This window comes from Molothrus ater, chromosome 4 (genome assembly GCF_012460135.2).
Source record: "Molothrus ater isolate BHLD 08-10-18 breed brown headed cowbird chromosome 4, BPBGC_Mater_1.1, whole genome shotgun sequence".
Taxonomy (NCBI): Eukaryota; Metazoa; Chordata; class Aves; order Passeriformes; family Icteridae; genus Molothrus; species Molothrus ater.
In genome coordinates this window covers 12,920,222-12,934,121 of record NC_050481.2, presented here as the reverse complement: position 1 = coordinate 12,934,121, position 13,900 = coordinate 12,920,222, and the positions used below count along the sequence as shown (strand labels likewise).

Sequence of the window (13,900 nt, the reverse complement as noted above, 5' to 3'; positions counted from 1 at the left end):
CTTGTGAATAGCTGCCATCAGCCTCGGCACAGGGGATCGGTATGCACAGAGTCTAGGTGCTAAAAACCCCGTGGGCGGGAGGGTGGAGGTAATTTCTGGGACCTGATTTGAAGCAGGAAAGGGGGGCAAAATGAAGTATTGCAAGGAACAGGAAGATGTGACGACTCACTTGGTGGGATGCCTCAGCAGCAGGTTTAGGCACACATAAGACAGATAATTTCTTAAAAGCATAGAGGGAAAGACGGACTTGCCTAGCCTGGGTGGGAGGAAGAAATTTCCCCTCCTGGATAAGGTAGAGTTGTTTTTCATTCTGTGAAACCATACAAAGAAAGAACTGAAGAGTTTCTATTTGCCTCTCTATTGAGGTGGACAAACCATCCAGCCCAAAGGTACTACAAGATGCATACGGCCAAGACTCTTCTTTCAATTACTCTTTGCTTTATCCACTTTGTACCTCCTGAAATACTAAAAACCATTTTGATGTTCTTACTACTCTGTTACCATTGATGTCACATGGTTTGGAGAGAAAAAGAAGCAAACACACAAACAAAAAACCTGCACCTCAACCACCCAAATTGGGAATGATACCAAAATCAAGGAGATTCTGCATGTCTACCTAGTAACAGTATGGAATAAAAATTGTAATTCAATGGAAAATTATCCCAAAACCCACGACAGAATAAATCTGAGTACTAGAACTTGTCCAATCATGACCAAGGAGTTTAATTTTGTTAAATTTCTGCCAAAAATGGCTGCTGAAGCTTCTAAAGCATCCTTCTGCTCTTGAGACCATAAGCATAAAATCAACTGAGACATGATGGTCTAAGCACTGTATGTCTTAATCCAAAAAACTTGAGACTGCTATAGAAGTGAATATGGATTTGAATTTTATCTCTTTCCTGAATTAAGGTAATGAACTTGATCACGATGTGAAGAAGAAAGGAAATTCTTTATTTCTTCAGGCAATTCATAACATAGTTTCCTATTTTTGGTCAGAAATTTGGCATAGCTTTTTGCACCCCATCACAATAATTGATGATGATGATGATTTTTTTTTTCAGAAGAGCCATGAAATGTCATTTTTATCAAATTCCAATGTGAATAGATATGGATCCAACACTAAGCTGAATAACCACAGTTTGTAATGTGGCTACATAAATTTCCTCAGCAAAATGATTTCTTTCAGAATTAGTTCTGCCATCCACTGACTAAACAGAGATTCTGCATGTCATTCTTCTGCCCTTTTTATCCCTCTTACCAAGAGCTAGCTTGCTGCAAGCACATCAGTTTAGAAGCTGTGAGAGAGGCTTTATCCAGAAGAGGGAAAGTATTGCAAATAATGAAATAAACATGCAGCAACAGAATGTAGCACTGATTTGTAAGGTCCGGGAAATAACAGGTGATGAATTTATACCAAAAAACCACAAGCGCTTTTTTATTATGAAGTACCCCATATGTTAGGAAAAGCCACCAGAAAACATGCAAAACTCTCTGTCCATTTGGAAAAATGGAACCCAGCTTAGAAGAAAGTAATGTGGGTGACACAGGAAGAATCCAAGAGCAAAGCTCCCTTTAATTTAATGAATCTCAAATTGACACCCACAAGCATAACAAATTCACTTGAAATGATTTCTGGTCTCCTAGGGAAATGACAAGGAGATGGAATGGGCATCAGCTGACTACTCCAGGTTCTAGATCCTTTGAGGTCATTCTGCTAATTTCATATTGCAAAACATTGCCTATTGCCTAATGGCCAATTGTTGGAGGGAACTGGAATTATGACCCATTTATTTTTCCAGTGCAAGTAGAAGCAAACACAGCACTGACCTGTGTCTATTTGTAGTGCCTCACATGGAAGGGTTAAATCAGGTATAAACAGCCCTTTTCCTGCACAGCAGTCAGCTTTTAAGCAGGCTCAAATATACTGTGAACAGATTAAAAACTGCAGTGGGAAGCGATAGCTTTCAAGGAGTGCTACTATGGTTTTGCCTTCCCTCTGATACACAAGGGTTATTTATAATAACCCTTGTGTATCAGCCTGGAAATAACACTTGCCATGGTCTTCAAAAAGAAGGAATCACATAGTCACATAAATTTTGGCAACCACTCTTTCCACTTCCTTCCTGTCCAACACTAACCATTCCAGTGACTCCAAAGGGATGTCAGGGGAGAGTTTTCAGCCTGCCTTTCTTGTAACGCCTTTCTTATCAGACCAGCCAAACATCACATGTCCCCAGCAGATACTGCTCCAAAGCAGCACTGGCACATTAGCTTCAGCCAGGTGGTGCTTCAGATGCTGAAGTAACACACTCCCTAAAGATTAACAAAGAGGTATTTGTACCTGAGGCAAATGACAATGATCATGACTGTCAATCAAGGTCAACCTTCTATCACTTGATCCTTTTTTTTTAGGAAATATGCAGGGTATAATTTTTACCGTTTGGAGCCCAGTCCAAAGCTGCTTGCAGCCAGTAGACAGAAGTACATCCTGACATTGCCATTAGGCACGGAAAGATGGCAATATTGCTAAAATTATTCTTCTGACACCAGTTGTAGGGCTCCCTGGTATTTCTCTGTGAGTTTTGCCATGCTACAAAGCAGACTGATCTATTTAGAAAAGCCTTGTAAGTCGATGACACAGAGTCAGACAGCAAACCTGGGCTGATTTACCAGCATCACTTAACATCCAAGGATACCAGGATCATGTTTTTCAGGATAAGAAAATGTTCAAACAGGACTGATCAGAACATTGTACACCCTAGTAATTCTGCTGAGTGTACTCAGAATGAAAACTACTAAGAACATCTCTTTTTTCAACTAAGCTTTAACCAGCTATAACAACAACAAAAAGCATTTATTAGTTTTGCTTATGTCTTCTCAATGTTTCAACCCCACATTCATCAAACTCCTTACCTGATTGCTACTCAAGGGTGAAATAATCTCTGGAAGTTTTGTTTTGATATTTATCAAGACTGAAGTTCATACATTACATGTGGAAAATTCTCCAAAAGGCCAGAATAACCTTAGAGGTAACCTATTGCATAGGAAGCAGTGTCAGGTGCAATATTTATTAATGGAAAACACACTGTCTTCTTGCACTGAAGTGCAAATATGTGCTCTTCTGCATTCTCACTCTGATCTATGTCTGCTACTCTTTAGTCTCTATAGATTCCATCTATGCCACCAAACAGGAGCATGTTTATATCTGACCACAGTAATGCTAGTTATGCTTCATCTTTGGCCATCAACAAACAAATTATGAAAACACTGAAGAAGTATCTTTAAGTACTGTATAACTCACACTAGGATGACTGTACCAAATTTAGCTCTGTCTACAGAAGCATTATTGTTTCCATACAAGATAAATTCAACAATTACAGAAAGTAATTGTATCCTGTGGCTTACAACAGGCTTGAGTCTTTGCATCTCAAAACAGGGAAATCCACTACTGTTCTGATTACATTTATATGCCTCAGCAATGTATAAATACCCACAGATGTGTAGGCACTGCATGGCTATCAATACCTATCTCACGTATTGTCCATTTAAATCTTGGATGTGGTTTGTGTTTAATTGACACTGAATGCAATAAATTAATTTGTCAATGCCTAAAACTTATTGTACTGATTAAATGCATACAATTTTCTCCCAGCTCTGGCTTAGGAGTGACAGCAAGCACAACACAGGGTCCTTTGGGAGAATTCCTGAACTGAGTGAGCATTTTGCGTCCACTTTCAATGTTTTCTCCCCAAACAGCTATAGAAGTTTGTTGTATCATCTGTTCTTGTTGCCTCTACCACAGCAACATGGTCTATAATGGAATCTTTTGTTGTAATATCTCTGTTTAGATGTGTTGTACTTGTTACCCATTTGTTTAATGCCACATGGTCTGCATTGCAAGAAATGCTTGCTAGCTCTTCCCCATCAACCTTGCCCATCATTCTGTACTATCTAGGGACTTGTCATCCCCTTATTCAGAGATCTAGATCATTTATGACTGTGCTGAGAAATGAAAGTCTTACCTGGTCCCTCTCCCTACTGTAACAATAGTTAAGAATCATAACAGTTTTCCCTTCTAAATACTAGCATCATTCACATATATTTCAAATAATACTTAAAGAATTTTATTTAAATATAAATATGCCAGAACTCCTTCTAAATCCTGCAAAAAAAAAATTAAGGGAAAAGAAACTGCACTGAAAATATTAATTTTATAGGCAACAAAAAAAATATGTGTGAGACCTAAAAAGCATGGAAATACCTCTTGAAAGACCACAGGTCCATACATCCTATTTCAAGAGTCAGGAAATTAACATCTAAGGCTAAGATTGTGCTTACTTATAGTCCTGATGAGTGATGAAATCAAATACTTGCTCTCCTGAAGTATAGGAGTAAAACCCCTGCAGCCTTTAGACCAGATCTCTGATCACATTTCAAAGAATGTTGTCACAAGTAACTCTCTCTTCTTGAAATTGTTTTCTAGGCCTTTCTTCTGGCTGATATGTCAGGAACACCTGCTATAATGGGAAAAAAAATGTTAGTACGAGTATTAAAATAAGTAAAATGTGACAACTCAAAAAATACAAAGCATGCATTCTGCAAACAGTCTACATCTGAGGAAGAAGTGGTACAATTTACTGCTGTCAGATCATTATTTAGCATTATCATTTTATTACCTCCTTATCACATTTTATTAGGTCATTAACTCAGAAGATTCTCCCCACGTTCTCAAAGAACTCAGTGCATACAGCTGTATGTCCTGTTTCGAAAGGCACAGCCTTCGTATTAAATCTCCCTTCTTGTTGACTAAGCTTGAAAGCAGACAAAGATCAAACCTCAGAGACCATCTTCTCTTAAGAACATTTTTCCAAACTCCCCATTTTGCAGCTGAGGAGGGATCCCGCGCTCCCTGCGGCTCGGGGTGCAGCGGGCCGGGCCCGGGCCCGGGCGCGGCGCTGCCGCCGGCGGCCGCTGAGGGCGCCCGCTCGCCCGCCCGCGGCCCGTCCCGCCATTGCTGGCATGGAAGGCGAGAGCACCTCGGCCCTGCTCTCAGGCTTCGTGTTCGGCGCCCTCACCTTCCAGCACCTCAGCACCGACTCGGACACGGTGGGTGCCGAGGGAGGGCCGGTCCGGGTCGGTGGGAGAGGAGGGAGGGGCGGGCCGCCCCCGCCGCGCTGCCGCCGGGCCTCCCCCGCCCGGCCCAGCCGGGAGAGCGCCCGGCGATCTTTTTGTGCGCGAGCGGCGGAAAGCGTGGGTGTTCCGTGCTCGAACGAGGCGAGTGGCGGCCGCAGCGCCATGGCCGCCTCGGGCCGAGCGCAGCGCTGGCCGGGCCGCCCGGCCCCAGCCTCGGCGGGCAGCCCCGCAGCCGCGGGCTGCTCGGGATCGGCGAACACGGGAGTAACCGCAAACCGACCAAGACACAGCACTGCCTCGCTGAGGATTTTTTCCTAACTTCGGGCCAGTATTGAAAAATGAGCGAGAACCCACTGTATTAAAACTAAAAAATAGAAAAAAGTTCGTTTTGACAGCATTTTTCCTCTCATGAAGACAGCACTCACACTTGGTATTAAAGAAAATGATGATAGAATATGCTGAGTTGGAAGGGACCTACAAGGATCATGTAATCCAACTTTTGGCCCTGCACAGGACACTGAGAATCCCACCACATGCCTGTGAGAGTGGTGTCCAAATGCTTCTGGAATTCTGCTAGGCTTTGGTGCTGTGATCGTTTCCCTTGGGAGCCCGTTCCACTGCTCAAACACCTTCCGGGGGAAAAGCCTTTTTCTGATATCCAACCTAAACCTCCCCCAACTCAGCTTCATACCGTTCCCTCGCGTCCTGTCACCGTCGACAGAGGGAAGAAATCGGTGTCTGAAGCTCCACTTCTCCTCTTGAGGCAGCTGTAGAATGCAATGAGGTCTCCCCCCACTCTTCTCCAGGCTGAACACACTACGTGACCTCAGCCACTCCTGCTCTGGCTTCCCCTCTGGACCCTCCGCTATCTTTGCAGCCCTCCCTTGGACACTTTCTAATAGCTTTGCATTTTTCTTACATTGTGGCACCCAAAACTGCATACAGGACAGGGGGTGAGGCCACACCAGCACCAAGAGCAAGAGTGTCTGTCCAGTGCTACTGTTAATGTGTTTTTTTTTCTCTCTCTTCCCCGCTAAAGGAAGGTTTTCTCCTTGGAGATGTGAAAGGTGAAGCCAAGAACAGCATCACAGACTCACAAATGGATGATGTTGAAGTTGTTTATACAATCGGTTAGTGTGTCCACATTTTTCATAGCCTGCTTGGTTTTGGGCAGTAAATGACAGCTTTCAGTTTTGAGGGACAGCAGTCTACAGCAAGATCAAAGCTCCAAGATCCTACATGCTCCGCTGATATATAAAAGAAAACCAAAAAAAAACCCAAACCAAAAACACATGGGTTATTTTGTAACATTTTAACTACTAAAAAGATTACAATTTTACTGCAGAAAACACAGTAATTTAAAAGAAATAATAGTTCCTAGTTCCTTGGATGGCTACTCTTTGCCAAGTATCTTCTCACATTAAACATAACTTAGGGTTTACACCCTTGTCTTGGCTACATCACAAACTCTCCTGGATTACAGTTGCCCTTTTCCCAAAGGAAAAGCTTTGTCTATCAGTGGTGTGAACTGTAATGTATTAGCATCTATTACCTCATTTGGAGCTTATAAAATTATGTGTGTGAAGGCTGCAAGCTCTTTAATAATTTCATTAAGCAGATGTCAGATCTATTTTTTGGTATCATCTTGATGTGATTGGTGTTGATGTGCATTGAATAACTCAAGTGAAATCCTTCATACTACATATTTCTCCTTCACTCAGTAGAAGGAGAAAAATACAAAGCACCCAGCTTGATTTTTCAGTTGACATAATAGAAAAGTATACCAAAAATGCAGTTTATATAAGTGGGTCCCTATACTTTTGACAAAATTAATTAGAATATATTTTTAAAAATTTCCTTTTTTCACCTTATTTAATGTTAAGGCATTCCATTTTAAGAAATCATGTAAAATTATTTCTTGGTCCTTCTATGAGTTTCATGCTGATCATAGCATGCAAAAGAATATACATCTTGAGCTGATGAACCCAGAGTAATGTTACTTTCTCTTTCCAGACATACAGAAGCATATTCCATGCTACCAGTTGTTCAGGTAAGAATCTCAAGGAAATAGATATTGAAAAGTTAAAATTACCCCAAACCTGAACTCTTAAAGTGTTAAACTTACATTGTCTAAGAAAATCACCCAGCTGTAACTATAGTAGCCATATCAACCTCTTGGAATTACAGATGCAAAATGCCTTATGCTATTCCTATTTTGGTTCTTTGTGTCTTTTTTTTTTTTTTTTTTTTTTAATGTTTGTCTATGCATATGGAAATAGAGATAAAGCATATTGCACCTTCTGGTGACCTATGGTACCATATAAACTACAGAACAATGTCAACACACTGAAAAAAAAGCATTCCATACATTCTAATCCCTCACCCTTAATAGTATTAATTTTTTTTTTAAAGCAAGATGATTCTCAGCATGCTAAAGTTATTTTTCCAGTCTAATTTCTTCCCCTCTAATTGTCCTAATTTTTCTTACAGCTTTTATAATTCTGCAGGAGAACTGAATGAACTTGCCCTGAAGAAAATACTATCAGGCTGTAAGAAGGTATTTTATTCTTAAATCTAAACCATACTGAGGAGCTTACTCAAATTTTGGAGGTTGTTCTGGATACCTCTTGCATCAAGGTTTTTTCTTTTCTCATTTTAAGCCTTTTTTAGTTGCTCATGCTGCTGGTCAGGGCAGCAACATCCTTTCCCTCCATTAAAAAAACAGTTTAGCTTATCTTTGACTAGGATTTGCCTACGTATGTGTCACAACTTTATTTTGAATTATTAATTTCTCAAGTGAACACTTCAAGGATCCCAAAGCAATTGCACCAGTTTCCACCTTAAGATCAGTTGAGGTCAGCTCACAAGTGGTTAAGATCATCAAAAAGAACTAAATTTTTTTCCATAGAACAAAGTTTTGTTTTACAAGCGGAAGGTAGAAGCTGAAAAGAAACAGCAAAACAGAAGAAAGCTTGCGGCTTCAGCTTGAACACAGGCTAAGAAACAGACCAATTCAACACATGGTTTTGAAGGAAAGAAGATGGGAAATAGGCTTAGAAGTTTTAAAGGTTTCAAGTTAACTAATTGCTTGACTATGCACCTACTAGCAAACAATTCAGACATGACTTTGCACTGGATGAAACTTGCTTCAGTGACACACAGGGACATCATGATTCAACAGTAACTGTGAATTTTCTTCTGCCTGCAGAGTGTAATAGGATGGTACAAATTCAGACGTAACACAGACCAGACCATGACATTCCGGGAAAGAGTTCTTCATAAAAACCTGCAGTCACACCTATCAAATCAGGGGCTTGTATTCCTCCTTTTAACCTCTAGTGTGATGACAGAAAGTTGTTCTACTTACAGACTGGAACATGCTCTACATCGGCCTCAGGAAGGGTAATGTCTACAGCATGTGCTAAAACTTGAAGGTTTCTCTACTTTGTTGCAATTGAATCAGTAACACTGTATATTTTATCTTTGAAACTTAAACTTTTAATAAGATTGTTCCTTATGTTGCCACAGCCCAGTTGAAGGCTTACCCTGGAATTCTGTTCTGGGATTGCCTTTTTTATCTACAGTGCCAGCATCACCAAGCAGACACTGTCAGTTTATTTACACGCATAAGCTACACCTGATCAAATTGCTTTGTGTACAGGACCTCAACCATACATGGTGTTCATCAAAATATTTAAATTGGTGTTAACTTTATCTTCAGAGAGGTTCTGCTCACAGGCTAGGCTTAGCAAGCAAATGTTGAATTAGTGTGTGTTGTAGTCAGAAAGGGGGGCAATTATGGGCATTGCTCATCTTCTGGTTGCTCTTGGAGTTTGCCTTTAGCCTCATCTGTACATGATGTAATACATTTAGCAAGGATTAACCATACTATAACCCTTCCATTGGATCCTGAATGGCCAAAAATATTTAACTTTCAATGAAATATCTTTGGATATTAATAGATCATGTTTTCATACTTATGCATTTTAAGACTTTTCCAGAAAGTTCCTTTGGTGGTTACCAACTTGGGCATGGCAGAACAGCAAGGTTACAGAACAGTGTCCGGTTCCTGTGTATCCTCTGGTTTTGTGAGAGCCATGAGACAACACAGGTACAATACATGTTGTATTTACTGACAGCTGTAGCTTCCCACTACCATAACTACACTTACTTTTTTATAAAAGCATTTAAGTGCTTTTGCAAATGTTATAGCCATACCTTGTTTCACTTGACCTGTTTTCTACAATTACTTACCATTCCAGCATACTAGGAAATTGATTCAGTCCCATATTTTGCCAGGAGCTGTCTCAACACAGGCATCTGGCATTGAAGCACAAAATGCTTCTTTACTCACTAAAGCTCCTACTAAGTAAGCACTGGAATCACTAGCTTGCAATTATGCTTTTCTACTCCTGGTCACAGGTCTGAATTCTTCCATGAAGATGGGTCCCTACAAGAGGTTCATAAGATAAATGAGATGTACGCCACCTTGCAGGAGGAACTGAAGGTAAGCCAGGCAGGCCTGCCTACCTTCATCAGTTCTACAAAACCAAGGCAGCCAAGGGCTACATTTTGCACTGCATGAGAAAACAAAGCCATAACCTGAAAGGTCAGCAAGTTCTACTTACTGTGCTGCACACTACATTCTCAAAGCTGAAGATATAAGTTCCCATTTGATTATAGTACAATCATTAATCTTCAAGTCCATGAAAAAATTCTCACAAGAGGATTATTTTGAAGGAGTACTCTCTGTAGTTTGTTAGATCCCCTTTGCCTAGATGGGATCAAATAAAACATCTTGCACCTGGTTCAACACAAGGTTTAAATTATCTGACAGATTCACCTCTAAATCATTACTTAAGCTTTTTACTACTCTATGTCCAACTTAACCATGAGTACCTTCAAGGATTTTTGAACAATTTTAAAGTCAGCTACTGTGAATACTGTTAGTCTGATCAACATGCTCTTCTCCTTGCAGAAAATATGCATTACAGTAGAAGTCAGTGAACGATCTGTAGAGAAACTCTTATCAGAGGTGAGCCAATTAAAAGAAGAAATAAAGAGGAAAAAGCAACAAAATTGTTCAGGTAAGTCAACCAAATGTGATTCAAGCCTTGCCCTTCCAAGTTGACTCAAGTGGCAGAAGCAGAACACACTTCTGAACCTGAGGCAGCCAAAACAGCAAAGGTGCAAGTGGTTCTGCAACTCTGACTTTGATTTTATTTTTCCTCAGGAGAAGACAAAAACCATCCAGCAGAGCCAAAGGAGAATGTTCTCCTTTGCCAGGCACTACAAACATTTTTCCCCAATTCCAGACTTCAGACATGCATTGTTTCTTTCAAAGGCCAACAGATATCCAAGAACTGCTGTAACACAGACCATCATATTAATGTCATGGACAAACTGACTCTTATGGTAGAGGAAAGAGACTTCACTGAAGCTGAAACAAGGCATCTAAACAAGCGTAAGGTCAGGGAGACCACATCAGTTTCAAAGTCATTCAAGAAGTCCAGATCATTGCAGCTTCACCAAGAACCACTTCAAGACCAAGAGGACAGTGACCAGGAAAGGAAGCTTACACTGAGTAGCACTGAAACAGATGAGGATGTGTTTGAAAAAAACAGAGATGCAAAGGAATACCCACACTCTCCTACTTTCTGATCTGTCAGGTGACTTCATGCCAAAACCTACTGCTGGTGTATTCCAGTGATGTATCATTTTCTAGCACTGCAAGGATGTATGTAACAGGGCATTTTTGCAGGTCGTTTTTTGTATTTGTTTTTTTTTCCCCAGTGCATGAATCCTGTTCAGCATAAAGATAAATCCAAGATAACATTCCCTCACTTTGCCTTCCAGAGTTGCACCTGTCTTCTGTCTCTCAGGGTTCAAAGCCTATGCTACAGGATGCTATCAGTGAGATAAGCATGTCATATGCTGCCTCAAAGTGATACAACTTCAAGCTGCTGGTGAAGTAACAGTGCTACCTACGCTCCTGATGCAGGGAGCATCAAATGAACACATTACAGAATTAGCTGTCTACATGAACTGCCACAATTTAAATACATTAATTTATCCTCAGGAAACCAGTGCTTGTTTACTTCTCCACATCTTACAACCCAGCAAGGGGAAAAACAGCCACCTGAGCTTTAGCAAGAATGGTGAGCAGAGGAAGGGGTCCATAGAGCTGCCACTTTCTATTATTGCTTTAATCTTCCTTCAGACAATAACTTTCAGAGACTTCATGAAGAAAAATAAAAGAATGACTGACATCCACCCCTCAGTCAACCACCCATTTTGCTAGCAAACCACATTTCCAACAAACAAGTACATAAACATGAAAAACAGTTTTATTGTTTATTTCTGTACAGTATATCACTCTGGATACTTGATGTTACATAGCTTGGGGTCTGTGAGAAATTGTGGGTTCTTAAACATAACTGGCATAAATCCTGTTAAAAAAAAAAGATGGAGGTGTTCTTAGTAGAAAAGTAGTCTTGAGTTAGAAAATTCAAAAGCAAAATCATACTTACCAAACACATGAGCTCTTTTAATGGCTTTTGTAATTTCCTTCTGCTTCTTGTTGCACAAGCCTAAAGAGATGAATTATTTTCAACACTAAGCAAGTCATTAGAGTGTGAAAGGCATGTTACTGACAATTCCCTCTAACTTTGATTAAGTCCTTCTAGAAAAATGCATGTGTGCTTTTACTGTTAAATATAAAATGCATACAATTAAAGGATATTTTAATTCCTTCATGCAGGCTACTAAGTCAGGGAAATACTCTTAAAAATATATGGAATTGGGACTGGTTACTTTCAGAAAGACTGCTGATGCACAGTTACTTAGACTCACAAAAATATTATTATTGCCCTGTATATGATTTAATTTAATACTTCACATACCTGTGATATGCCTGCCATAAATGGAGCCCGTATATGGAGAAACAAACTGGGAAAGAAGCTAGTTAAATTAAGAAAAATCAAAGTCAGTTTAAGAACTTTTTTTTTTGGAGCTTTATGTTACCATTTGTACTCTATTTTTCATTTTTTCATCTGTTTTTTCAAAATTCAGTTCTACCTGAAGAAAAAAGTACAGCTTGGAGCTAGACAGTATTTTCTATGCTTCCATGCTTTGTGGCAGCTGAATTGTAACTAAGGACTCTATTTGTTAAACAGCAAAGCTGTCACACATAGTTAGTAGATTAAGCATCTTAGCATGATTATATTATTTGGCCCTTGACCTACACACATTCTTACTCATAAGTTTTAAACCCCTCCACATATGAATGGATTTTATAATTAATTTTTTTAATCACTTCGGACTTACTATACACACATTTAAAAACAGTAAACCAGTTCCCTTCATCCAAGGACAGCAATTTTAAAACTCACCTGCACATTCTTATAGTCCACATTTATTCCACATAGGACACATCTCTTTGGAGGGTCTTTGTAGGGGTTCTCCATTTGTATGGGCTGAAATCAGAGAATGATTAACATTTGTAAGCTTCACAAGAAAATAGAGAACATTTGTTACTTTTAATCCTTTAATCAATATTTGTCTTGAAACCAGAAGAGATATTTAGTACACCACTGAACTTTTCAATAACTTTATTAACTCACTTCTTGGTACCTCACAACTTCAAAGTCTTCTCACAAGTTAACAGTCTTTTATATTTTAGTAACAACGACACTAGCAACTCCATTAAATCATTCAGTAAGACAGTGCTTACACCTCTACTTGAAGTCAAAATCTGCAGAAGCTGGTAAAAATGTAGTTCTGTCTGACAAGTCACAAGAATCTTTTTTCAAAAAATAATTTCATGGCAAATGGCCTGAGGAAGTTTCCATGTGCTCACACACATTTTAAAGAGAGAGATTCAGAAGTATCTCCCAAGGAGCCTCCTTGGGAGGTATTTCTGAATAGCCTCCTCAGGCTTCAGAATACACCCAGCACTAAATTCTTACAAGATATGAAAGGTGATTTTTCACTTTGCACAGAATCACAGAACAGTCAGTGTTGGAAGGGACCTGTGGAGATCATCCGGTCCAACCCCCTGCCAAGGCAGGGTCACCCGGAGCAGGTGACACAGGAACACGTCCAGGTGGGGTTGGAATGTGTCCATAGAGAGAGACCGTGACCTCAGTCGGCAGCCTGTTCCAGGGCTCTGCTGCCCTTAGTGTAGAGAAGTTTTTCCTCATGCTGAGGTGAAACTTCTTGTGTTTTTAGTCACGGCCACTGGTCCTTGTCCTGGCGCTGGCTCCACGTCCGAGCTACTGAGATATCAGGTTTAACAGGCTGTCATTAAGATATTGAAATACAGATTCGTGGGGCCTGAACTTCCAGAGCCTGATGACCTCCCTCAGCGCTGCGCTCCCCACAATGCATTCGGGGTCTGACGAGCCCCGAGCTACACAGCGACCAGAGCAAAGCTTTTCCAGCCACCGCTGGTGTCTTGCGGAGGGGGAGCAGCGGGACAGCAGGGCGGGACAGGTCGAGGAAGCCTCACCTGGTCCGAGCGCTCAGGCTGCCCTTCATGCTGGAGGCGGCGCGGCCGCGCCCACAGCTCCGCTGCAAGGGAGAGCGACAAGGTTAGCGACGGCGCGGCGCGACAGCCCGCACACGTGAACGCCCCCGCGGCCTCTAGAGGCAGAGGGGGAGCGGGAGGGACGCACCGAGAACCAGGCGCGGCCAGGGCCTCCGCGCCGCCACGGCCTGCGCCGCCATGACACCCGCACGACGCACCGCCACTTCCGCCCGCGCGTCA

General features: G+C 41.1%; 3 protein-coding genes across 7 annotated transcripts in view; 1 reads left to right on the top strand and 2 right to left on the bottom strand.

Annotated features, from left to right (window-relative positions):
• Window positions 1-5,193, bottom strand: part of LOC118685947 (glycerol-3-phosphate acyltransferase 3-like) — a 21,543-nt gene extending 16,350 nt beyond the window's left edge. For 3 of the 5 annotated variants that reach the window (XM_036381750.2, XM_036381753.2, XM_036381754.2), the window contains exons 1-2: window positions 5,076-5,193; window positions 4,339-4,517 (exon numbers count right to left, since the gene is read on the bottom strand). The gene's annotated coding sequence lies outside the window, so the exon portion shown is untranslated. Of the gene's footprint in view, window positions 1-4,338; window positions 4,518-4,835; window positions 4,910-5,075 lie in introns of those variants that run through there. The other 2 variants (XM_036381752.2, XM_036381751.2) reach the window with 2 other exon arrangements.
• ABRAXAS1 (abraxas 1, BRCA1 A complex subunit) lies at window positions 5,003-11,888 on the top strand. The gene is made up of 9 exons (XM_036381749.1): window positions 5,003-5,106; window positions 6,173-6,263; window positions 7,147-7,183; window positions 7,624-7,690; window positions 8,342-8,535; window positions 9,125-9,244; window positions 9,556-9,640; window positions 10,112-10,220; window positions 10,367-11,888. The coding sequence occupies exons 1-9, from the start codon at window positions 5,020-5,022 to the stop codon at window positions 10,792-10,794; spliced, it is 1,218 nt and encodes a 405-aa protein (XP_036237642.1). The 5' UTR covers window positions 5,003-5,019; the 3' UTR covers window positions 10,795-11,888.
• Window positions 11,459-13,900, bottom strand: MRPS18C (mitochondrial ribosomal protein S18C). Its single transcript, XM_036381755.2, has 6 exons — window positions 13,809-13,900; window positions 13,643-13,704; window positions 12,525-12,608; window positions 12,036-12,093; window positions 11,664-11,723; window positions 11,459-11,582 (listed from the first exon to the last, which is right to left on the bottom strand). The coding sequence occupies exons 1-6, from the start codon at window positions 13,858-13,860 to the stop codon at window positions 11,506-11,508; spliced, it is 393 nt and encodes a 130-aa protein (XP_036237648.1). The 5' UTR covers window positions 13,861-13,900; the 3' UTR covers window positions 11,459-11,505.